Here is a 23,105-nt window from a genome sequence, read left to right as displayed (position 1 = left end):
CCGCAGCCCGCCCCGCCGTCCCCCCACCGGGCCGAGGAGCGACCGCGCCCCACCCACCGGACCGAGGGCCTACGCTGCCCCGCCGCGGTTTGAGCCCGCTTCGCGCTGGGGCAGGGAGAAGGGCACCCCGCCCTCTGGCAGTGCCACGCCCGGCCTGCACCGGGACAGCCCGCATGCTCCCGCGCCGAATCCCTACTCGACGCCGCACCTCGCCACGCCGTCAACGGAGGAGAACACGTTCGAGCAGCGCCTGCTCGCCGAGCTGCCCCAGCTCAAAGTGCCCTTCAAGGGCGCGTGGGAGGCTGAACTCGCCACTTACCAGGCGCGCATGGCCCCATTGGCCCAGGCCACGCTCAAGGCGCAGGCACACATGCGCTCCGCCGCTGCCATCCTCGCCGACGCCGAGGCGCAGCGCGGCGAGGCCGGAGAGAGGAGGCGGATCTACCTCGAGCAACTGCATGCGGGCGGCATCGAGGGCATCATGGGCGTTTAATGGTACAAAGTGAGGATTCATGCCATGTAAATTTATGTTGTGTATCTGTGTGATGGTGCAGTGTCTATGTCTAGTTGCAAAAAAGCAGGAAGGTTAGAAGCCCATGGCCGCCGCGTACGCCTCGTACTCGGCCGGCGTCATTTCGTCCTGGTCCGCCTCGGTCACATCGAGGAGCGGCTTCATGACGCCGCCAACGGAAACCATGACGTCGTCGTCTCCCGCAGGGGCGGGCGTATCGTCTGGTGTGGGCTCGATGCTGCTCTCCTGTGCGAGTTCCGGCTCGTCCGCGTCCTCCATCTCGTCCTCGTCGTCGTTCTCCATGTTGGCATAGTGAGCGGCGAGGTCGTCGTCGTCGTCTGCAATCTTCTCCTTCTTGGACACGGGGCCCTCGCTTGCACGATTCCGTTCCGCCGCAGCCTCCTTGATGCCCAGCGTCGTCGCGTCGCCCGTGACGGTCGACTTGAGGTGCCAGTCTGGGAGGGCGTTCTGCTGTCGCTGTTCCTGCGCGAGGCGCTCCTTCTCCTCGCTGTCGTCCTCGGCGTCGAAGACGACGTCGATCTTGCGCTTCCGGCTCTCCGTGTCTTCTTCTTTCCCGTCTGGCACGTCGGTGACGACATTCTTCGCAATCCACGCCACCATGTTGATCGTCGGCAGGCGCTGGCCCTCGATCTGCTTCAGCGCGTCGCGGATCGGCGCCGTCGCCAGGTTGAACCGCTGCATTTGGTCTCCCGCTGCTGCCTGGCCGTCTGCAGTGTGTGTGCTCGGGTCGTCCTCGACCAGCTCGCCGCCGCACAGCTCGCACAGGAACAGATTCGTCCGCGGGTCAAACGTGTTGCTGATCTCGAGCGGGTCGTACCCCTTCCCGCAGTTCGAGCACACGTACCCCCGCTTCCCCACTTCTTGCTTCAGCTTCTCGTCGATCGCCTTGCGCATCATCGCAATGCGGTATTTCACCACATCGCTGAACTCCCGGTAGTCCAGGTACCAGTAGATGACGTCGCGCGACTTGCGCTGCGGCTGTTCCCGCCCCCCGCGAGGGACCCAGTTGCTCTGCGTGTTCACCGCAATCTTCTCCTTGTTCACGTAGCTGGGGTTAGCTGGTCCGCGGTTCATGGGCTCACCGTTTCAGCAGCCGGTGCTGGTGCAGCATACCGAGATACTTGCGCACGTCGTTGGGGCCAACGTTCAGAATCTCGCCCAGCTTCTTCTCCGTGATGCTGCCGAGTCAGCTAAGCGCAATCTAGTGAGCTTACACATTGTGGTGGATCAGGATCCGGAGCAGGATGATGTACGGCGAGTCGTAGAAGGCATAAGCGACCTTGTACACGAGGTCCTGGCAGAGTTTGTTCACTTCATCCTTGGAGAGTTCCGTCGACATCCTGACGATCGCTGGGGATCGTTTTTGGCTGCTGCGTAGAGGACGGACGACGACAATGAAGCAGACGACAACAATACCGCGCACACCGGAGATTGAACCTCTCGTCAGTGGTCGCCCAGGCGCGTACCTGGGGTGAGTGGCGGATCTGACGCTGGACGAGCGGAAGCAAAATGATGCAATCCAGGCAGGCTGGCCTGGAGGTGTGTCATGATCGCATGGCGGCTGGTTCGCGGCCAGCCTCGGTCGCTCGTCAACGACGACTCGGAGCGCTCTCACCATCGCCATCTCTCTTCACATCTTCACCTGCTTCATCTGTCGACGATAGTGCCAAGGAGGGCACTGTTCGTTCCGCCCATCTTTTCCTCCCATCTCGGCTTTCTTACCCCCCTTTCTCAAGATACCCCCAAGCCTCTGCGCTTTTTTCCTTCGGCAAAGCGATCATCACCCTTCCCTTCCTTTCCAACATTACTAGACTTCCTTTAATGTGCGTGGGATGGCACCTTTGGCCGAGATCCTGGCCAAGCTGCAATCGGAGCTGACAAGCTTCCTCGTCAATGAACGCCCAGCTGACTCCCAGACTCTATCAAAATGGAGAACAACCCCCTGCTTGCCATGCTCAAGAATGCAGCCAATGGCCCGCCCGTGCAGACGCCCGTCAACAAGGCCGTCTCTCCCCCTCCTTCGATCCAGGCCGTGTCCATCGATGACTTGTTCAAGTCCATCTCGGGCGGCATGCCTCCACCGAGCAACGTCCAGTCGCCACCGGCCGCACCTCCCGCGACGCTCGCCGGTTCGGGTCCCACGCACCAGGCCAAGCTGCTCGGTGTTCTGGGAGGATCGACGCCTGACGGCGCCAGCCGCCCCATCAGCGGCGGCCCCACCCCTTCCACTGATGAGAACCAGCGCCGGGCGTCGCTTCTTAATGTACTGAAGTCGTGAGTTATACCTGCAGCATCGCAACTGACGTCCAGCCCGCCCACTAATGTCGCCCCTCTCGGCGAGCCCGTCATCACGCACCCCGCCCCCGCGCCTGGCAACGAGCGTCGCACATCGTCCTCGTTTGCACAGCCTACACAGCCGACGCCCCCGGTGCAGTCTCCGCCTGTGCAGTCCCCGCCCCAGCAGGCACCGAAGTCCATGTTCGATTTCGTCTCGCCGTTCGACGTGTTCGAGCCGGCGCGATCCCGCCCCGCGTCCGGCATCAACACGCAGTCCCAGACCCCCGTGTCCGCCAGGTCGAGCTCGGGGTCGGGTATCCAGCGTACTGTGACCTCGCCGCCTGGTCCGGTGCCGCTCTCTCTCCAGCGTCACATCAGCCCTCCTGGCCCGACGCCCCCTCAGCTGCGTGGCCCCATCCCCACCCAGGTGCCCAGGAAGACGTCTCAGGCCTCCGCTGCCGGCGCCCAGGACACTCCGCCTTCCGCTATTCCGCAGGGATCGCACCTGACCAACGTCCGCTCCAACTCGCCCGCTGGCAAGGCGCTCAGCGAGGTCGGGCGCAAGACGAGCTCACCCATGATCCCCACCAAGAGCCGTCAGGAGGACATTTCCCTGCCTTGGCTCTCGTCCAAGCTCGTCAAGGGCGAGGAGGGTGATGGACCCAAGGCTCTGACTGCGGATCCCATCAACATTGACCTGTCCAAGCCGAACCTCGACTCGCTCGTCAACGCCCCGGGCACTGTGCAGGTCACCCCGACTACGATCATGAAGGCGGAGCGGGCTGGCTTTAACAATCGCCGTGCCGTCGGACAGACGCCTGGCTGGCTCGCTTACACTGTGACCCGCGGTCGCATCCGCATCATTGACCGCAAGTCTGGTGCGCGCAAGCTGATTCAGCTCCGCGATACCGGCTCCATCGTCGATATTGCCGTCCACCCTACCGGGCTCGCGGCTGTCGCTTCGGACGGCTCGGTGTCCGTCTTCCGCGTTCCCGCTCGCTTCGAGCGCAACGACCCGGACTGCCCGTTGCTGTTCTACCTCCCCTCGATCTCCGAGGACGAGGTCCCTGCCGAGAAGTCGCTCGGCTCTATTAACCAGGTCGAGTGGGTTCGACGCGATTCGGCGACCGAGCACAACTGGCTTGCGATTGGCGGGACTTCTGGTGCCGTCATCATCAAGCCGTCCGAGTGGAGCGACGACGACGGCGAGGCCGACCCGCGCTCGGTGCTCTCCGCCTCGACCGTGTTAAAGACGAACGGCGTCATCGTCCAGTTCTGCCTTAATGCGACGCACCAGGCACTCGGTCTGCTCTCGTCCTCAGGCTACTTCGTGCTCTACTCTGTCGTAAACCTGAACCGCGTCTGGCACAGGCAGCTCCCTACCGCGGCGCCGCAGCTCCCCGTGTCGTCCGTCTCCTTCGTCGAGGCGAACATTCTCGTCGGCCGCGGCATGAACTCGCACTTTGACCTGGTTCAGATCACCGTGGAGCTTGCGGTCCTGACGACAATCTCGTTCACCGCCCCGCCGCCCAACTCCTCGGCGTACAACTTTGCCTCGGTGCAGTACGACTCGGACCGCCAGACGCTCTTCATCGCCCCCTTTGCCCGCGGAAGCATGTACGCCTTCCACTATGCGCTCAAGACCCGCCCGCCCATCCGCGGCGTGTCCGAGAGCGCTGTCGCGCCCTTTGACTCGATGGCCGAGTTCCCTCTGGAGCCGGTGCTCACATTCGTTGTTGGCGGAACCGACGATGTCGAATTCCTCTTCTCCACTCCCAATGGCATCAACCAGGCGACTATCGAGCGTCCGTCGTTGGCTCCCGCTACCGCGCCTGCTGCTCCGGCCGCCCAGCCTGCCAAGAACGAGAAGAAGGGCAAGAAGCAGCAGCAGAAGGAGCAGAGGGAGCAGCAACAGCAGCAGAGGGAGCAGCAGAAGGAGCAGCATCGTGATCAGCGTCAGCCATCTACTTCTCCTGAGCCCGAGTCCGCCGCTCCCAGCGTCATCTCCCAGCCGATCCAGCAGAACACCAGGTCCACGAACGGCCCCGCCAACGAGGTTGCTTCTGGCTCGGCTGGTGGTCTCTCGAACGACGATCTGACCCGTGCCCTGAAGAAGTCCGAGGACAAGCTTGCCAACATGTTCCGCCAGGCTATCCAGAAGGAGATGGGCCAGTTCGCTTCCCGCCTCGAGCAGAACCAGGACATTGCTACGAGTGTTCAGAACGCTGTCAACGCGCACTTCAAGCAGCTTCCGTCCATTGTGCAGAACGAGATCAAGCGTGCCCTGCCCCAGGCCGTTCAGGGTGAGGTGCGAGCGGCCGTCGGTGAGCACGCTCCCGCCGCCATCCACCAGTCGCTCCAGAACGTCGGGCAGCACATTGAGCGCGCGATTGCGCCGATCATTCCCCGCTCTGTCGCCGCGGCCGTCCAGCCCGCCGTTGACCGTGCGGTCTCAGAGGCGATCGGGCAGTCGCTGATCCCTGCCCTCGACAACGCAACGACGCACGTCTACGAGCAGCTCGCGTCTGACCTCAAGACGGAGTTGATCCAGATCCGCAAGGATCTCGCCTCCGAGCAGAGCGAGGCTTTGACGGCGACGAATACGATGATCCGCGACATGGGCGTTGTCATTGCCGACCTGCAGAAGCAGGTCGCCAGCCTCATGACGCAGGTACGCTCGAGCCAGGCGCAGCCCATGGCCGCTGCCCCGTCTGTCGGCTCATCGATCAAGTCGCCGCCGTCTGGCGCCCTGGGCCCCGCGCCGACGCACATCCCGAGCCACATCCCGCAGCATAACGCCCAGCAGCTCGAAGACGCGTTCCTGAACGCACTGCACCAGCAGACCGTCCCTGCAACAATCAATCTGGTGCGCGAGCGTGCGCCGCAGACGGACGCGCTCTTCCCCGCCCCGCCAGCCAAGTCTCCGCTCTCGCAGGCGGTGCTGCTGACGCTGTGCCACCGGCTCGCGGTCGCGCTCGGCGAGATAAACCCGCACGACCCCATCTTCCAGACGGTGGCTACATGGGAGCGCCTCGTCGTCGCGCTCATCGACCCGCGCGACCCGGCCATCCAGGGCTACTTCAAACGTGTCGCTGGTGTCGTCGGCCCCACGCTCAACGGCGTCATCTCCCGCCTGCAGCAGATGGGCCAGGACCCGCTGATCCAGGCGCACATTGGCGTGATCCGCTCGGCTGCCGACCTGCTCGAGCGCAAGGCGCAGCAGTAAGCGCCGGCAGTGATAGATGCTCGCCAGCGGAACGGCAAGGCGGGCTAGTTGTAAAAGTGTCATAGTTTAGTTCTTTCCACGTAGATCCACAGGCAAGGAAGCATGTGTAATAAGAGATAACAATTATACCATCTGAGGAAAAGTGTCTAGTACGGAGCATGGCGCTTGCCCTTGCGGTCAGCCTTGCGGTCGCCCTTGCGATCGCGACCGCGGAGAACGGGATTATCCTCGCGACGTCTCGGCTCGGCGTCCATCTTCCTCTCGGCGCTGTAGTCGTCCGAGTCGGAACGGTCCGAGATTTCGAGCTCGTCGTCCGTGTCCATGGACGAGTCCGAGTCGGACTCGTCCTCGTCGCGCCCGTCGCCGCCGTCGTCGTCGACCTCGGGGTCGCCACGGACCAGAGGCGGGAGCGCCGCCAGCGACCAGCCCGCGAGCACGCCGTCCTCGGAGCCCGTGTAGAGCACCTCGTCGCTGCGCACGTGCGTCATGCACCGAACTACGTCCTTGTGTCCCCTCGCTCCGGGGCCTGAGACAAAGTACGCCGACGGAGCGTATGTCGGCGGCGTAGCGCAGTGCTCGAGCACAATGTTGCCCCTGGGTGTTAGCTCCCGTAACGACCACACAAGCTATCCCAGCCCCCTTTTGCATCGACTCACTCATTCGTGCCCACACCGAGCATTGGCGCGCCCGTCTGCCCCACACCCAAGCTCGGACAAACATCAATGATGTACCGGCTCTCAACCTGCTCCGGCCACGGCCTCTCCTCCCCGATCGCCCGCGTGACATTCGGGCCCGATTTGGGGAGCCGGAACTTCTTAAACTTGAACTCGTCGCTGCCAAAGTCGGCCTGGTTGTTGAGCTCGAGCTGCGCTTCTTCGGCATTATACGTCAGGTCCCAGGTCGCGACGCAGTCCTGGTCAGAACGCGCCCAGAGCTTCATGCCGCCCTTGTAGGCATACGACCCGGAACCGGCGACGGACATGCCCCAGTTCTCCTCGGCGAGGAGGGCCTCCTGCTCGTCTGTCTCGCGCATGGACGAGATGGCTATGCAGCCGTCCGTGCTTGTTGACAGGAGGAGGCGGTCGGGGAGCGGCTTTTGGCCAGGCTGAGCGCGCGCAAAGGATCCCGTCGGGGGGAGCAGGTGGAGGGAGGTCAGATCGTCGCTGTGTGTTGACGAGTGGATGTATGCCGGCTCGGAGGGGTTGCGCACGTCGTAGAAGAGGATGTGCGCCTCGGAGGACTGCAGCTCCGTGCCCGCCATCACGAGGTGGTCGCTCTCGGCGACCTCGAGGCAGGTCAGGGGTAGCGGCTTGCGGAGGAAGGCTGCTGTCAGCTGGATGAATTCGTCAATGAAGCTTCGCTCTCTCTCCATCGCGGGTTGCACCCCTTTACAGCTCATTCCATATGAACAGTCAAGGGAAGCCCCGACTCACCATTAATCTTCATCGCCTCCCGGCCGCTCCGCTGGTCCCACCGAATGATGCTCGCATCGAGGCTCGAGCTCCAGACTCCCTCGTCACCGCACACGACGTCCGTAACAGGTTGCCTGTGCCCAGAAAGTGTCGCGATGCGCTCCAGTGTCTGGTTGTCGCACACGCTGAGCTCGGGCTCGGGGTGTCGCAGCACCAGCGCTCCGGACGCAGCAGGCGTGATGCTGAGGATGTATCCGGGCTGCTTGGTGCAGATGGTCGCAAACGCGACGGGAGGTTCAGCAGGCATGTCGTCTCGTCTCCTTCGAGGGTGAGGTCTGGGTGTCGAGAGAAGGTGAGGAAGGTGAGAACGGCAAGGAAGGCCAAGAAGTGGGAGACCCAAGTGATCGAGGTGTTGTTGTGAAACACCAACTTGACCGAAATTTCGAGATGACGCCGAATTTCCATGGCCTCCATTCTCCATTGTTGATGCCGTCATAGCCCTCTTGCCACCGATCACCTTCCTCCGCAACTCTCTTATCTTTATTTACACGGCTCGGCACACCCTTGCCAAGAAGGTCGTATGAATCAGCCGAAACCGAAGCAGATCCGGCTGCCCTTCGCGGTCCCCCGGCCGAAGAAGGGCGCCGACGCGCCAGCCCGGGTCTGTGGAATGTGAGCTATTATGTACAGCAGAAAGCTGACAAGAAAACAGATGTCGCAAGACGGATTCGCGATACACCTGTCCCCGGTGTAATGTGCCCTACTGCTCTCTGGCTTGTTTCCAGGACCCCGTGGGTATCTACTGTCCCTCGCACATGCTTGTGCGCCGGAGGACTGGAGGGGCCAGCTGTTCAACTGCTTCTTAGCTGACAACCAGTCGCACGCTCAATGCTCCGAACCCTTCTACAAAGCGGCAGTTCACGACGCAATAGCCCAGGACTCTGAAGCGGATAGGGAGGAGAAACGGAAGATGATGGAAATGCTGCAGAGGTTCGAAGAGGGCGCCGATATCTCCTTGGACGAGGACGACGGCGGGCTGGCAGAAGCCCTCGACGGCGTAGACCTTGGTACGTCCTCCCTCTCTCATTCTCACGGACAGCTTCGGCGTTTTCTGCGTTTAAGCTGACAGCAGACGACATCGACACGAACGAGCTCTTCCACCTCCTCCCGTCGGGACATCGGGACGCCTTCCTCGCAGCTCTCCGGAATCCGGACTCGAGCGCGGCCAAGGAGCTCATGGAGGCCGCCATGGCCGAAGGACTCGGAGAGGAAGGCGAGGTGGACAGCGACGAGCCGCCCCCGCCCTCAGTTCTACCTTGGTGGGAGGGCATATCGGGAGAGTCAGAGGACGGCGAGCCCTGCGCCGCTGAGCCGTCACCTGTCTCGGGGCCGAAACCGCGACCACCGCCAGGCGTGGGTCAGAAGCTGCGCTACAACGCAGTGGCATTATGGTGAGCTCACTTCCATTTTCCTGAGCTGACAAAAGTGTGGCGTATCTGCACACATTGCTCTCGTTCCGACTCCCGAGTCTCGCTGAGGAGTATCTGAAGCAGCAACGAGTGCAGTCCCAAGAGGTCCGCCATGAGCTTGTTGATCTCGCGCCATTCCTGAAAGAGGGCAGCGTCGTGCGGTACGAGAGCCTCTCAGCCGCCTACGGGAGTGTGTGGGACTCGATAGCGTCTCAGAGCGATCACCCGCCACCACCGCGATACCTCGCGCAGCTCCTGGAGACAACGACCAAGCTGCTGATACCGCCGATTACGGTCAATCCGCCGCGCGTCGCGCTCGTGTTGGGGGATTGTCAGCAAGTGCTCGATAAATTGGGCAAAAGGAAGGTGGCGTTTTACGATTCTGCACTGGGGCAGGTGAAGCGCGCGGAGTGGGCGAAGTTGAGCAGTGAGGTGAGCAGGGAGGCGGAGAAGATCAAGGCTGAGTTGGAGAAGGGAACGCAGGAGAAGGAGGGGCGACCTATGCTTGAGGTCAAGGAGGAGAGGGGGCATGATCCCATGTCCGGGGCCAAGATTGAACTGCTAGACTAGACTGAAGAGCTGTACTGCATGCATTGTACCATCTACGGGCATCTACCCTGCTTCTCACCCCTCCGACGGCATCACGGCCGCGCTCTGGCTCGCTCCAGCCTGCGTTCGCTCACTCACAGCCCGCATTGGCGAGCCACTCCTTCGTCTTCCCGCACCTCGGGTTAGTGCACCCAGGACAGCGGAGGAGCAACTGCGAGCTGGCCGGGGCAATCTTGCCGCTGTCATAATCCTTCAGGTGCTTGGACACGATATCGGCCAGCGCGCGGATGAAGATGGGCGACCCGTTCAGACTCTCGGCACGCTCGAGACGCACGCCGAGCTTGTCTGCGTCCTCCTTCACTTCGATGTCGAGCTCGTACAGCGTCTCGATGTGGTCGGACGTGAAAGCCACGGGGACAAGGAGGACATTCTTCTGTCCCTGCTTGGCCAGGCCCTCGATCGCCTTCGCGGTCTGCGGGCCCTGCCACGCCTTGGGGCCCACTTTCGACTGCCACGTCAGGCGGTAGCTGCTGTTAGCTATGCGCTGGGCTTGAAAAGCTGCGGGATTACAGTGTCTAAGGACACCGGGGGACTTACGGATTTGAGAAACCGAGCTCCTCCATAATCGCGTACACTGTTGCGGCGACTTCGGGCGTGTACGGGTCTCCGCGGCTGTATGTCAGCTACGTGTGCAAAGAGACTGCTCACTTGACAATCTCGATAGGCAGGGAGTGGGCCGAGAAGAGGATGACGACGTCGTTCCGCTCGTGGTCCGGGAACTTGTCGAGTGCGTGGCGGATATTGTTCGCGAACGCCTTGACGAGGCCGCGGTCAGCGGGCCACCGGTCGATGGTGCTCCACTCGACCTCGCCGTTGGCGCCCCACCCCTGCTTCTTCGCGACGCGGTAGAGCTCGTTCAGACTCGACCCCGTGGTCGAGCACGAGTACTGTGGGTACTGCGTGAATGCGACTGCGCGACGGACGCCGTCAGCCTGCATCTGCTGCAGCGCCGTCTCGGTCAGCGGCTCCGCGTACCGGAACGCAATGTAGGGCTTGTGCGGCGCCGACTCGGGGTTCAGCTCGTCCAGCAGCGCACACATCCCCTCGCCCTGCTTCTCGGTCCAGGCGCGGATGGGGCTGCCGCCGCCAATCTCCTTGTACTGCTCTTCGATCTTGGGCGTTCGCCGCTTCGCGATCACGGGCGCGAGTACCTTTTGCATCGGCAGGGGGATCAGGTCGCTGTCGTGGAACAGGCGGGAGAGGAAGGAGTGCACCTCCGGAAGCTGGGGTTAGCATTAGGTTGTTTGCCGCGCTGGAGGGGGGGTGAAGGGCGCCGATACCCGCCAAAGCTGCCACGCTGGGTTACTCACCGTCGACGGTCCTCCCATGTTCATCATGAGCACGCCTGCATGTTAGTTATCGCTCTGCCAAACATGACCTGCAACTGACCTGTCGGACTGGTTCGTCAGTTCTTCTATTCTCGAAAGTGAACTTTTCAGGGCGGGTGGACACATGCCCAGCGCCCAGAAAACAACTCACGGCTTGGTCTCATCTTTTGGCGGGGCGCTGCGGACGGTCGCGAGTCCACGGGCGGCGAGGGGGGCGGCGAGGCGCGTCCTGGCAGCGCTCGTAGCGGGGCGGAGGACGAGCATGGTAGGCAGGGATAAGGAAAGGACAACACGACAGATGCAGATCTGGTCAAGCGATGACGGTGGTGGTCACCTCTACTGCCCGGTCGCCGACCCTCCCTACTCCGGCTTTTCCAGGCTTGGAGTGCGGCATTCTCCTGAACCTTGGCCCGGCTCGACCGTTTCAGCGACTGACGTTGAGGGCAGATGTCATAAGCCATGGCTGTCACGTGTCTCGCACCCCTCAGATTGGATTATTGTTAAAAACACTCGGAAAGATATTTTCGCCACGAGGGATGATGCTCTCCGCCAGAGATTGAGCTCATCGATGTTTTGGAACGCCTGGTGCAGCTGCAGCTAGCGATTGCAGGTGGTTAGTGACAACCTTCTTACTAGCAACCCGTGTGCCGCAACAGACGACAAGGCAGCCATGGTTGCCTCTCAGGCCAAGGGAAAGGGCCTTGACCCAGAGGACTATCTCTTGTGAGCTCGCGTCCCCTTCGTAGCTAACCCTAGGCCATTGTCCACCATCCGCGATACACTCGTCCGCCCTGATGGTGAGCGCCACCTGCCAAAGTCCAAGGTGTCCGCGCTCTTGAAGCACAACCTCGACCGCTTCGACAAGCCATGGGAGCCCTTCAAAGCATCGTCTTCATCCTCCAGCGTGCTCTCCAAGCCGACAGTCACCGTGCCAAACACGGAACTCACCCTCGAGGTCGACCCGGCGTCCAAGACCTTCGCCGAGCGCCTCGTGAAGGAGACGGGCATCGACGAGCTCACGGCGCTCATGTTCTGGAAGTCGTATGCGCTGCACTCGCTCGAGGACGTCGACCCGCAGCCGGGACGGAGCGAGGAGGACGCCGTGTTCGAGCGCCTTCTCCTCTGGTATGAGCAGCAGCTCCTCGCCGTGCCCCAGATTATCATGGCGCTGTATGCGCCCGCAGCCAACCCGAAGGGATACGAGGAGGTCGCCGAGGACCTTAGGAAGGACATTCTCGGAGACCAGTCGCAGTTCATCGAGAAGACGTTCCGCGCGTTCTCGCAGCTCGCGCAGAAGCCGATAGACCCGAGGAGTACGCGGCCATTGTTCTGGTGAGCTAAGTGACTGTGATTTTCCAGCTGACAACCCAGGGCCACCCTCCAACTACGACAACAGGAGTCGCTGCTCGATCTTCTGTTCCTGACGCTGTACCAGTACACGACACGACCGGCCGCCGTCTCCGAGGCGCTGATCAAGGGCGCCGTCCTGTCCAACTTTGGCACGGCGCAGGCCAACGCCGAGATCTGGGACAACGACGCCGAGTGTCAGCGCCTGCTCTACCGGATCCGTGACCTCATGGTCATCATTGCGGTCGAGGCGATGTGTCTCGCGCAGATCGTCTCGCCCGAGAGCGACGAGGACGACAACCGCTTCGGTGCGACGCTGCTGCACTCTCGGGATCGGATTCATGCCGTGCACCAGTTCCTGATGGAGCAGTCGGAGGACCTAGAGGGAGAGCACGCCGACGACCTCGTCTTCCCCGCCTGGCCGATGCCGGTGCTCTGTCTTGCCTGGAGCATCGTCCTCCGCTCGCTCCCCGCCAACCTGCAGCCGCCATCTGGTGACTACTTCCAGCTCGACACCGGAGAGATGGGAGATGACGGAGAACCGGACGTCTACATCGCTGTCGCGAACCGCGCACTCCGTCTGTCGTCGGGTCTTTTCCCGTGGCTCGAGGTCATTCTGCAGGGACCGTTATTCGAGGGCGCGAAGGACGCATTCTCTGGAGATCTCGCCGTCGACATGGCCGCTCTCCGACGTAGTCCGCTGAAAGGTGAGCTTTTTTTTACTGAACAAGCTAACAGCAGACTTACTTATCGGACTCGCCGAGATGGTCCACGTTGATGCCATCGTCGACCGAGGAGGACTTTACCGCGCATGGGAGCTGTTGTTCGGTGGCGGCTCGCCGGAGACATCGACGTCGCTGACGACGAACTACTGGAACGTCGACTTCGTGTATGATGACCGCCGGGCGATTCTCGACCAGTCGCGCTTCCCGCGGGATCCGATGCACCTTCCCCAGCTGCTCGCTGCCCTCACCGGCGTCAGCTCGGACGAGGAGCTCGACCTCGCAGAGATTGCGACCGACACCGTCCCCGAGGTGTACGAGTACCTGAACAACCTTCCGACTATCACTATCATTGCTCCGGCAAAGTCCTTCACGGGCATCGCTGTCGAGGACGGCAAGCTGGTCGTGGAGGCTGGCGTCGACTACGAGCTCCCGGGTGGCGCCGTGATCCCGAGAAGAACACGAGGTGTCGTCATCTCGAATCAGAACGACGAGGACACAGTCGTCTCGTGGCGATTCCATCAGCCTTGTTTGTCGCTACTTGTCGAGATTTTGCGGGTCGCTGCCGGTCTCCCGCCGCGAAAGCACACCGTGGAGGGCGCTCGCAAGCTGTCTCTCGTGGATCTCGGAGTGCAAGGCCAGCTACCCAAGATCCTTGCTGTTGGATTGAAATTGATTCGCTGCGTGCTCCGATCACCGCACATTGCCCGCCGTGTCGTTGAGGAGTCTTCGACCTCCACCGATGAGTTCCGCGGCAAGCCGTTACTCGACCTTGCTCTTGCAGTCGTCAGCAGCCGTGCCGACATTTCGGCGGCCAAGTACGCCATTGACATTCTCGAGTCGCTGCTCCTCACTGGAGACGACAACATCTAGGCCGCGTTCCGTGCGTCCGGCTTCTTCGACTCCCACACCCGCCGACAGGCTAGCGTCGCCACTCTTATTCAGTCCGACGCCAAGCGTGGCCATCAGGGCCTGACGATCGCCGTGCTGCGTCTTGTCCGCAGCCTGGCCTCCGCCAACGCCGGCGACCCCCACGTCGTCCGTGCCGCCGTCAAGCTCGTCATGTCCGAGATCTGGTCCCAGTTCAGCGCTTGGCGATACCGAGACGTGTCGAAGCGATACGAGATCGCTGCGATCCTGCTTGCCATCTTTGACGGTGTGCTGAGGCACCCCGTCGGTGCGGACGGCAAGTCGCCCACTCCTGCTGCGGCGTACCTCATCGAGGCGTTCATTACGGGTGCTTCGCCTCTGACTTACAAGCCCATGGTCGACATCTTCACCCAGTCCACTCAGCTCGGCACCAAGATGATTCAGTCGCGTCGCTGGACCGAGGCTGCCGCCATTTTCGAGACGTACGACCACGCCGCGTCCCTGCTTGCCAATCTCGTTCGCATCGCTCCATCGCTGCACATCGCGGGTAGCGCGCTGCCCTACTCTGTCTTTGCGTCCACCGTTGTTCTCAATGGCGGCGACAAGATTCAGCTTGTCGATCACCTGTTTGATCTCATCACCCAGCCGTTCCTCGGCAGCACCAGTGTACGCCTCACGCTCCGCCTCCTGCGCGTCTACCTCGAGACGACAGCGCAGGACGCCCAGCGCCCGTCCCTCTCTGGCATGCTCCGCGACACGAAGAAGACGTGCACCGGGCTCGCCGAGCTTGCGTTCAACTCTGCCATCGGCGACGTCAAGCCTGAGGCATGGTCTCTCCTCAGCGTCATCCTTGCGACGCAGCCCGGATGCGCCAGCTTCTGCGTCGGCCAGCCGAAGGACGGCAAGGTCGAGGGGCCCCTAAAGATGGCGGTGGAGGAAGTACTTAACTGGAAGCAGCTTTTGCGTGAGGGCCCGCGGGCTCTCGCCGCTGTGCTTGGCTACTGCCAGTCTGCCTCCCAGTCTCCCAGCGGTACCAAGGGTGTCTCCGCGCTCCGTGGCAACGGCGACTTCTGGCAGGCCGTCCACGACGTCGCTGTCAAGAACATTCCCCGCCCATCTAGTCTATCTGAGACCCTCGTCGAGGATGTCGCCGACTACTCGTACTCCGTGCAGGCCAAGGCGAACGCCACGGCGCTTCTCGCCACCGAACTCGCGCTCATCATCGAGGAGGACAGCGTCGAGACCAAGGCGCAGTCGCTTACGCTCTCGCTGTTCCGCAATCCCGAGGCGCTGCAGGACGTCGCCGTCGCTGCTATCCGCACCTCGTGCGACCCCGCGCTGCATGCCGGCGAGGCTGCTGCCCTCGAGTCGAACGGCATCGAGGTCATCTGCCTGCGCACGATTCAGCTGCCCAATGAGCGCATTTACGGTGCCAGCTACCTGTACGACGGCATCCCCGAAATCTACGACGATCCCGAGCGCCACACCGCCGTCGCGCAGAGCCTGGCATTCCTGAACCTGAACTGGTCGCAGCTCGACGCCGACATTGGCCTGACCAAGGCATTCCGCCTTCTCACCGACGTCGCGCTCACTTGGACCGAGGGCGACAGCCTCGCTGCCAAAGCCACGCTGCGCGCCGCCATCGCAGTCGCGAACGAGATCGCCAACGAGGACCAGGGCGGCGACGTCATGCTTGCCATCCAGACTGAGCGACTGAACGTCCTCGCAGCGCTGCTCGACACTGCCCTCGACCCCGAGATGGACGCACCGACAAACGCGGCGGCTAAGGACCTCGCTGAGGGCGTGCGCAAGATTGTCGAGAGCCAGCTCTTCCCGCCGCTCATCTCTCTGCGCCACCCCGAGCTGCCCGCCATCCACCGCCCCGTGCTGCGCATCCTCTGCCTCCTGTGCCAGGCCAAGGTCGCCAATGCCGCCGACGAGGTGCGCGCTGTGTTGTTCGACTCTGGGGCCCGCGTTGCGCTCGACGCAGCGGACATTGTGCTCGACTACATCATGCGCGACGCACAGCCGAGTGCGGGCGAGGACCTCGCGCTCATCGTCAACTTCCTCTGCGAGCTGAGCCGCATCGAAGACAACGTCCACATCTGGATCGACTACCTGCAGTATGTGAACCTGATTCCGCGTAGCTTGCAGGTGCTTGTCGCCGCGACGAGCGTCAATGTGACGTTACCGGCACACTTCCACACGATCCTGCTCCTGCACCTCGCCATCGCCGCCAACCCCGCCACAGCTGAGAAGCTGGTTGTCAACGGCGTCATGCCGGCATACAGCGACAACATTGTCGCCGTCGCCGCCGAGCAGGGCAACATCCAGCCGGATGCGAGCGAGGGCTCCCTCCACCGCGCGTGGTGCGGCATGCTCCTCGTCGTGACGGCGCTGCTCACCTCTCTCCAAAAGGTTGCCTCCTTTGCCCGCGCCGACGTGCATCCCTGGGTGCGCCTTGTGCTTCCCCAGCTCCTGAACGCACTGGACTGGGACGGCGAGTCGATCCTCTCGACGCCTGCGCTCGAGGAGCTCGTCCTCGCCGCAGACATCTTCTACGGCATGTCCTGCGCCGCGGCGGAAGTAACCGCAGCGCAAAGCAACCCCGGCGCCGAGCTGCTGCGCACGATCGCGCCAAGCGACATCGCGCTGATCAAGGGCATCAACGAAGCGCTCTCGCACCCGCACCGCTTCATCGCGCTCATCGTGCCAAGCGACGACGAGGAGCGCGTCGCGCTCGAGCTCGAGGCGGGCAAGTTAGAGAATGTGGCGAACATTGATCTGCTCAGTCCCACGACGCCCGTGATCGCGAGTCGGACGGCGGAACTCGTCGCCGCCGCGCGCGCGACGCTGCTCACACTCGTCAACCTGACCCGGGCATGGGAGCTGCTCGAGGGCGCGGACCCGCGCCCGGACCAGCTGATTCCCTTCGACGACGAACACCTCGTCTCGGCGGCCGACGACCCGCTCGGCGCCATCACGACGCTCCTGGGCTACTTGCTCCAGCTCAAGTCCCCAGCAGCAGAGCAAGCGGCGGAAGCGGCCGCTCTGCTGGCCCTGACGCAGCTGGCGGCCAGGGGCGTGCTCGCCCCCGTTGATGAGAACTCGGGCTCTAGGGCGGGGACGGTGAGGGAACAGCTTGCGGCTGACCTTGTGGCTAGTCTTAAGGGAAGGAGTGAGGGGACACTCAGGGCGCTGGGAGGCATTGCGGAGAGGGAGTTTGAGAAGGCCGAGGAGTAGACGAGCCGGGCGAGCGAAAGCGAGTCTGGCGAGTCCGCCGAGTCCGCCGAGTCCGTCAGGGATTCTTTTAGAACGAGGCGTGCGAAGGAGATCCGGGAAGCGTGATCAAGACCAGAGGAGAGGAGTAGTAGAGAGAAGCTTAGACCTTTTTGTTGTAATACTGCATGCGCCAACACTTTCAATGCATCGCGTAATCATACCACTGTCTTATTTGCGTTCTGTACGGATCTCCTGGGCGTTGTGCTCGCGACTCGACTCTGTCGTGGTTTGTGTGCTGCCGGCCTGCGCATCCGGGTTCTCCGCGCCTGCCGCGCTCGCCTCAGCGACGCCGTTGGCCGTGTTTGTGGCCGTGTTTGTGGCCCTCGACAGTCCCTCGCCAAAATTGCTTTCAAGACTGCGCTCAAGACTGCGCTCAAGCCGACTCAGGCGCTCAAGTATACCCCGCTGCGTCTCCTCGACCGCCCTGAGGCGGTCATCGACCCTCTGACGCTGGGCGATGATGAGATACTGGTCCATCTTCGAAAGTCCTGGAATGTCGGGGAAGTCATGTTCTGGAGCCGCAGGGAGACGGACGCGGAAGGAGCGCAGGCCGCCGCAGACTATCATTGTGGTCTGGTGTTCGTGATTGGGAGCAGGGGGCATGATTGGCTGTGCTTGTGTGTGTTGGCACTTGTGAAGGTGGGGAGAGCGTGGTGTCGGTGGGTCCTGTGTTGGTCTGAGTGGCGTTGAGTGTCGCGCGGTGTTCTCTTGTTGTGCGTAATGAGGAGCGCTGAGGTTGAGGAGAACAGAAGGCTGCTTATGTAGGCTGTTGGAGCTGTAGTCGAGTCAGTGTAACGAGTCAACATGTTCATAGCCGTGGTAAGAGGGGAGGCTAGTGGCTGTCAACAGATGTGTGTGGCGGATGAGTTAGGTCAGTGTCCTGAGGTCAGCTTCTACCCAACCATTCCGAAGCTTACTCTTGACGCTTATGCCACTCCCTGAGCGTGAACTGAGATGTTAATGCTGCAGAGGTTGCGCTGTCGTCAGCTCGAAAGAACAATAGGGTTAGCCTACGGGTGCCAGGAGAATACGACTGGAGTCAGCTTCCGTCACAGCGCGGTAAGCTCACTCATATTCGGTTGCCTGTCCGCCAGCTGGCAGAAGTAGGCCCTTTGCAGCTCCCTCATACCAAGCCACTTAGCAGCAGCAAGTATCTGTATCCGGATCGATCACATGTAGCCTCAGGTGAAGCTCACTCCGAAGTGGACTGGTTGTCAGTTGGCGTAATGACAGACGAAGCAACTCACCACCGACCCCGCGTTGTGGCGGTTGGCTGAGATTTAGCTTGGCCGTGACACCGCAGCTTACGGTACAATCAACCCGCCCTCATGTCAGCACCAAGGAGGGCCACTTAGTTGAGACCCTGTTGATTGGATAGTGTTTCTAAGGATACCGTCGGAGGTAATCGGAGCAGACTAGAGCCAGCTCAGCTGTGGTCTCCTACAACTTAGTGTGCCTATGCTCTGGTCGTCAGCTTTACCAGACAATGAAAGCTCACTACTACCCTTTGACCCAGCCTGATTGGCGGGTGTCATTCAGCTTGGAATGGTGAGTGATGTAGCTTACTGAACATTACCACTTGCTCTTCAGTCTGTAGCAATGAGGGTGGGTTCGAGCCGATGTGGCTACGAAGGGTGGAGTTGTGATGAGCTGATGCCACCGTGTCGATAACTTTCTGACGAACGAAAAGCAGGGTGCTGGAGTCAGCTTAGGAGTACCCAACTTCGATAGCCTACACCCAGGTTTTCGCAGAGGAGCTGCTACAATGAGCTATTCATCGCGACGTCCCCAGCTCACTTACAGCTCGGCTTGCCTGCAAGTCAGCTCACACCCTTCCCTCAGCGCAGCTCACTATTTTTAGCAGCCAGTTAGTCACGGTCGGCTGCGTGCGACCAAAGTGTGGCTGTGCTGCTGTTAGCTCGGACCCCAAGCCACGAAAGCTCACTGAAGGTATCGCAAGAGCACGAGGTTGGACATAGCTTGACCATCCTCCACGAGCTCACCCTGTTAGCTGCCAGCTGGCTGAGAGCGACGAGGAGATGTGGTGTCTGTTCGTTAGCTAGACCGATCGCTGAGCATGATCTAGCTCACTTAGCTGTCTGGACTGGAGATGGTCAGCTGTGCCTGATGGGCTGGTGGCAGCTGACTCAACGACGAGAGCGGCAAGGACATGATCCGCTCATTCGCTCGTTCGTCCTCGTGGCACTTGTCCATGTCGGTTTAAAGGTCTGCAGTCAGCTTCTGCTGAGGACCTTCTCAGCCACATCTCTGCCTCCTGATATTGGCCACTCTCCGGCAGCTTAACCGGAGACATCTCTAACCTCATTTGCATGTTGAGCTGTTCCAGATATGCAGGCTGGCGGTCGGCTCAAAAGTTGTTCGCCAAGACTGGGCGAAGGAAGTTGTGAGTCACAGAGGATGCCTGAGAGTCAGCCAATTTAAACGTCCACGTTTGCCAGCTTCTGAGACCAGACTTACTCCATGACTTATACCTTCTGAACTGAATCTGAGTTTGATCAGCTTTCACGGCCTCCGAGGAGCCTGCCATGAAGTGCACAGTGGGCTGCAGCCGTGGTGAATCAGCTGCACAGTAACGATATCTCAGCCTACTCGACAATCCAACTGAAAGCTCGGCGGGCGTCTGGTGTCAGCTTCACTCTTGTATTCCAGCTCACCCACACTCGGCCCCCCCCTTGACTTGAGCTCCTATTGAACGGGGCGGTGAAGCCTGCATGGGCAGAGCTAGCAGCAGAGGAGACAGAGGAAGGCAGAGGAAGGCTGATCGTAAGCTCGACAACTACGCAATGTGCTTGCCTGAATGCCGGCCGAGTGGCGGCAGGAAGGCTAAGGTGGTTGTAACGGTTGCTTCGACGTTGACACTGCAGGCGAGAATGGTCAGTCGGCTGATGACTGCTGTCAAATTGAGTGCAGAACACAACCTCCAGCGAAGCAATGTGCATTGTGCAGGCGTATTCGAACGACGAACGGAAGGAAATGTCTGGCGAGGGCGCAGACACAGAGCAGATCTGGACTGAAACAAGCGCCACGCCCTCGTCCGTAGCACCATGTGCGAAAGCGAATATCCCAGATGCCATATGCCATGAAGTCTACAAAGTCTATGATTACTTGCGATTGACCATCTTCTCGAGCGCGCTCGTGTCCATAACGTGGAACTCGCCAGTGCTGTTGTCCGAGAACGCGCCGAGCGCGCCACCAGACTTGAACTGCCTTCCCTGCTTCCTGACAGCCTCGTACATGCGGCGCTCGGTCTCGTTCCTCGCCGTCGTCTCCTTGCCGCCCTTGCGGGGCTCGTCCTCCTCACCCTCCTCGCGCTTGCGCTTGTTGGAAAGCTTGTCCTTGCGCTCCTTCTGCTTCTTGGGCGCGGCGGCGGCAGTAGCGGCAGTAGGCGCCTCGCGGAGCGCAAACGCCTTGGCGAGGTGTCCCAGATGGATGGACTTGACGTGGAAGAAGCGCTTCTCCTCGATAGGGTGCGTGGAGTAGGCACGGACGAAGGAGGCGAACGCCTTGCGCGCGAGGGCGGCGTTGTTCGGGTCTTCGAGCACCCAGCGCTCGAATGCGAGCTGAACGTCGGTCGCACGCTGCTCGTACTCGTAGCCCTTTCCGCCGAAACCGCGCCTCAGCACCACCTCAACGCCGACCTGGGTGAGCTTCACCTTGCTCGTGTCCGTGCCCTCGGCGCGGCCCATCTTGCCCTCGACCCAGGGGACCCACTCGGCCTCGCTGGGCGCGACGAAGGCCCATGCCTCTCCTCCCTTACCGGCACGAGCCGTACGACCGACACGGTGCACGTACTCGGCCGCGCCGCCTTCGGTAGGCAGGTCGTACTGCACGACAGCACGGACGAGGGGCAGGTCGAGACCACGCGAGGCGACAGAGGTGGCGAGAAGGATGGAGGGGTTGGGGGACGGCTCGGCGAAGGCCTTCAGGCTTGCAAGACGAGTCTTCAGCGGCAAAGAACCATGAAGACGCTGGATCGTCGTCTTCGGGAAGAGAGGCGACTCCAGAGTGATGGCGTCAGCCTGCGACGGCTTCTTGGCGGCCTTCTTCTTCTTTTCCTTCTTCGGCTTCGCCTCGCCATCGCTGTCCTCAGAGTCCGAACCCTCACCCTCGGCGTCAGAGCTCTCCTCGTCCTCGTCCTCCTTCGCCGGAGCGGGGCCACCCATGGTGACGCCGCCGAGGAGGCGGAAGTGGTAGTCAACAGCGTCTGTCGAGCTGAGGAACACGATGACCTTGTTTCCGTTCTCAGCCATCTCGATGTTCGCCTTGTCGGAGACAAGTGAACGGAGTAGGGCGACAAGGGCGACAAGGCGGAGCTTCGTCGGCGTCACGACGTACTTCTGCGACAGCTGCGAGGGCGGGGTGAACTTCTCGTCCTGAGGAATCACGATCGCGTTCGCCTCGGCAACGGCATCGGCGATCTGATTCTTCTCAGCCTCGGCCTTCTTGGCGCGCGCCTCCTCCTTCTCCTTGTCGGCAGCCTTGAAGAGCACAGGGTCTCGGAGAGCGATACCAGCGAGCTTCTCGACCTTGGCGTCGACGGTGGCGGAACAGAGCACAGTCTGCCTTCCCCGATTCCAGTACGGCCAGCGCATAAGACCACCACCCTCCGCGTCCTGCTCCTTCTCGGCGTTGATCTCGTTTCTCCGTCGTCCATCGAGCGCCTTGATGATGCCCGTGATCGTCTCCTCGAAACCGAGGTCCATCAGTCGGTCCGCCTCGTCGAGAATGAGGAACATGCACTTTCCACACTGGAACGAGGCAGTGTTCTGCAGATGGTCAAGCAGACGGCCGGGCGTCGAGACGAGGATCGGAACACCCTTGCGAAGCTTCGCCTTCTCGTGCGTCCTGGTCGAACCACCGACGAGCAGGCCAGAAACGAGCCATCGCGTGTAGTGCTCGTCCTCAGAGTCGTCGTCGTCAGCTGCCAGGGACATGGTCAGCAGGCTCTCGAGAACCTTGCTGATCTGCTGGGCGAGTTCTCGGGTCGGTGCCATAATGATAGCAAGAGTACCAATCGATCGGTCGATGTAACTGAGCTTGGAAAGCGGGAGCAGAGCCTGAACGATGGGCAGCAGGTAGGCGAGCGTCTTTCCGGATCCGGTCTGGGCCTGGATGAGGACATCCCGCGGAGCGTCGTCGGAGACCTGGAAGGCCGAGTCGTCACCCTCCTCCTCGTCATCGTCTCTTCGCGCGTGCGGGTCCAGCGGGTACGAAAGCATGTAGGGCAGGCACGCCTGCTGGATACCGGTCGGCGCCTTGATCTCGAGCTTGTTCTTCAGGTGACGGTTGATGAACTTATGCAGGCCGAGGCTGGCGAACGACGAGGTGTCCACCGGAGCGTTGGTGGGAGCGCCGACCTCGACATGCTCAGACTTGACCTTGGGAAGACGCTGGTAGGCAGTGAACAGTCCGGAGACGATCTGAGGCGCAGCAGGCTTGGCGGGCACTGCCGGGGCGGCAGTCGTCATCGGCAGTCGAGAGGGTCCGGCCCTGGTCTCATAGTCGGAGTCCGACCCAGAATCAGAGTCAGAGTCGTTGTCGAAGATCGGAGCCTTCGGGAGCCTGACCTTCTGTGGCGGTTGCGGGATCGGCGCCTGGGAAGCTGCAGGGCGGGCTGCCGGTCGTGCGACCGGCTTCGGGGCGGGAGCTTGCCGGGCGGGCTCCGGTCGGGAAGCTGGTCGTGACACAGGAGCAGGTTTAGGAGCTGGGGGTGTCGCCTTAGCATTCGACTTCGGACTTGCTCCGTAGTTGGGCTCGGAGTCGAACTTCTTGACCGCTCGTCGGACAGCCTGCTTCTGCTTCACTCTGGAGGTCAGCTGGGGATCGAGCTAGTTGAGCTTACCTCTCGGTCCACCTCCCGCCCTTTTTCGGAGCAAGCTGGCGCTTCAGCACACCCCCGTCGCTGGGGGCAGCGATGTTGAGCTCGAAGTCGTCCATGCTTGCTTGGTCGACGGTTGTTGTGACGGCAGCAGGGATGAGACTGATGCAGCCCGAAGTTCTGAAATTCAGA

At 61.6% G+C, this 23,105-nt stretch overlaps 8 protein-coding genes across 8 annotated transcripts; 3 read left to right on the top strand and 5 right to left on the bottom strand.

Moving 5' to 3' along the window:
• Positions 1 to 586: 586 nt before the first annotated feature.
• Positions 587 to 1,871, bottom strand: A1Q1_00876 (transcription initiation factor TFIIE alpha subunit; the record flags this gene model as incomplete). Its single annotated transcript, XM_014325776.1, has 3 exons — positions 587 to 1,590; positions 1,646 to 1,710; positions 1,786 to 1,871. The coding sequence occupies 3 exons, from the start codon at positions 1,869 to 1,871 to the stop codon at positions 587 to 589; spliced, it is 1,155 nt and encodes a 384-aa protein (XP_014181251.1).
• A 588-nt stretch (positions 1,872 to 2,459) lies between these two features.
• Positions 2,460 to 6,035, top strand: A1Q1_00875 (uncharacterized protein; the record flags this gene model as incomplete). Its single annotated transcript, XM_014325775.1, has 2 exons — positions 2,460 to 2,782; positions 2,843 to 6,035. 2 exons carry the CDS (start codon positions 2,460 to 2,462, stop codon positions 6,033 to 6,035), a joined length of 3,516 nt encoding a protein of 1,171 aa, XP_014181250.1.
• A 146-nt stretch (positions 6,036 to 6,181) lies between these two features.
• On the bottom strand, positions 6,182 to 7,928 carry A1Q1_00874 (uncharacterized protein; the record flags this gene model as incomplete). The annotated part of the gene is made up of 3 exons (XM_014325774.1): positions 6,182 to 6,629; positions 6,692 to 7,421; positions 7,469 to 7,928. The coding sequence occupies 3 exons, from the start codon at positions 7,926 to 7,928 to the stop codon at positions 6,182 to 6,184; spliced, it is 1,638 nt and encodes a 545-aa protein (XP_014181249.1).
• Positions 7,929 to 8,200: 272 nt separating this feature from the next.
• A1Q1_00873 (uncharacterized protein) lies at positions 8,201 to 9,486 on the top strand (the record flags this gene model as incomplete). Its single annotated transcript, XM_014325773.1, has 4 exons — positions 8,201 to 8,242; positions 8,325 to 8,514; positions 8,577 to 8,860; positions 9,013 to 9,486. 4 exons carry the CDS (start codon positions 8,201 to 8,203, stop codon positions 9,484 to 9,486), a joined length of 990 nt encoding a protein of 329 aa, XP_014181248.1.
• A 109-nt stretch (positions 9,487 to 9,595) lies between these two features.
• On the bottom strand, positions 9,596 to 11,117 carry A1Q1_00872 (ferrochelatase; the record flags this gene model as incomplete). The annotated part of the gene is made up of 5 exons (XM_014325772.1): positions 9,596 to 9,973; positions 10,063 to 10,129; positions 10,174 to 10,748; positions 10,915 to 10,936; positions 11,005 to 11,117. 5 exons carry the CDS (start codon positions 11,115 to 11,117, stop codon positions 9,596 to 9,598), a joined length of 1,155 nt encoding a protein of 384 aa, XP_014181247.1.
• A 406-nt stretch (positions 11,118 to 11,523) lies between these two features.
• A1Q1_00871 (uncharacterized protein) lies at positions 11,524 to 17,035 on the top strand (the record flags this gene model as incomplete). Its single annotated transcript, XM_014325771.1, has 5 exons — positions 11,524 to 11,576; positions 11,757 to 12,185; positions 12,225 to 12,892; positions 12,942 to 13,708; positions 13,796 to 17,035. The coding sequence occupies 5 exons, from the start codon at positions 11,524 to 11,526 to the stop codon at positions 17,033 to 17,035; spliced, it is 5,157 nt and encodes a 1,718-aa protein (XP_014181246.1).
• Positions 17,036 to 17,242: 207 nt separating this feature from the next.
• Positions 17,243 to 17,677, bottom strand: A1Q1_00870 (uncharacterized protein; the record flags this gene model as incomplete). The annotated part of the gene is made up of 1 exon (XM_014325770.1): positions 17,243 to 17,677. The coding sequence occupies one exon, from the start codon at positions 17,675 to 17,677 to the stop codon at positions 17,243 to 17,245; it is 435 nt and encodes a 144-aa protein (XP_014181245.1).
• A 2,519-nt stretch (positions 17,678 to 20,196) lies between these two features.
• A1Q1_00869 (uncharacterized protein) lies at positions 20,197 to 23,032 on the bottom strand (the record flags this gene model as incomplete). The annotated part of the gene is made up of 2 exons (XM_014325769.1): positions 20,197 to 22,900; positions 22,950 to 23,032. 2 exons carry the CDS (start codon positions 23,030 to 23,032, stop codon positions 20,197 to 20,199), a joined length of 2,787 nt encoding a protein of 928 aa, XP_014181244.1.
• Between the last annotated feature and the right edge of the window lie 73 nt (positions 23,033 to 23,105).

This window comes from Trichosporon asahii, assembly GCF_000293215.1.
Source record: "Trichosporon asahii var. asahii CBS 2479 unplaced genomic scaffold scaffold00035, whole genome shotgun sequence".
NCBI lineage: Eukaryota > Fungi > Basidiomycota > Tremellomycetes > Trichosporonales > Trichosporonaceae > Trichosporon > Trichosporon asahii.
This window is presented reverse-complemented; position numbering and strand designations above follow the sequence as displayed.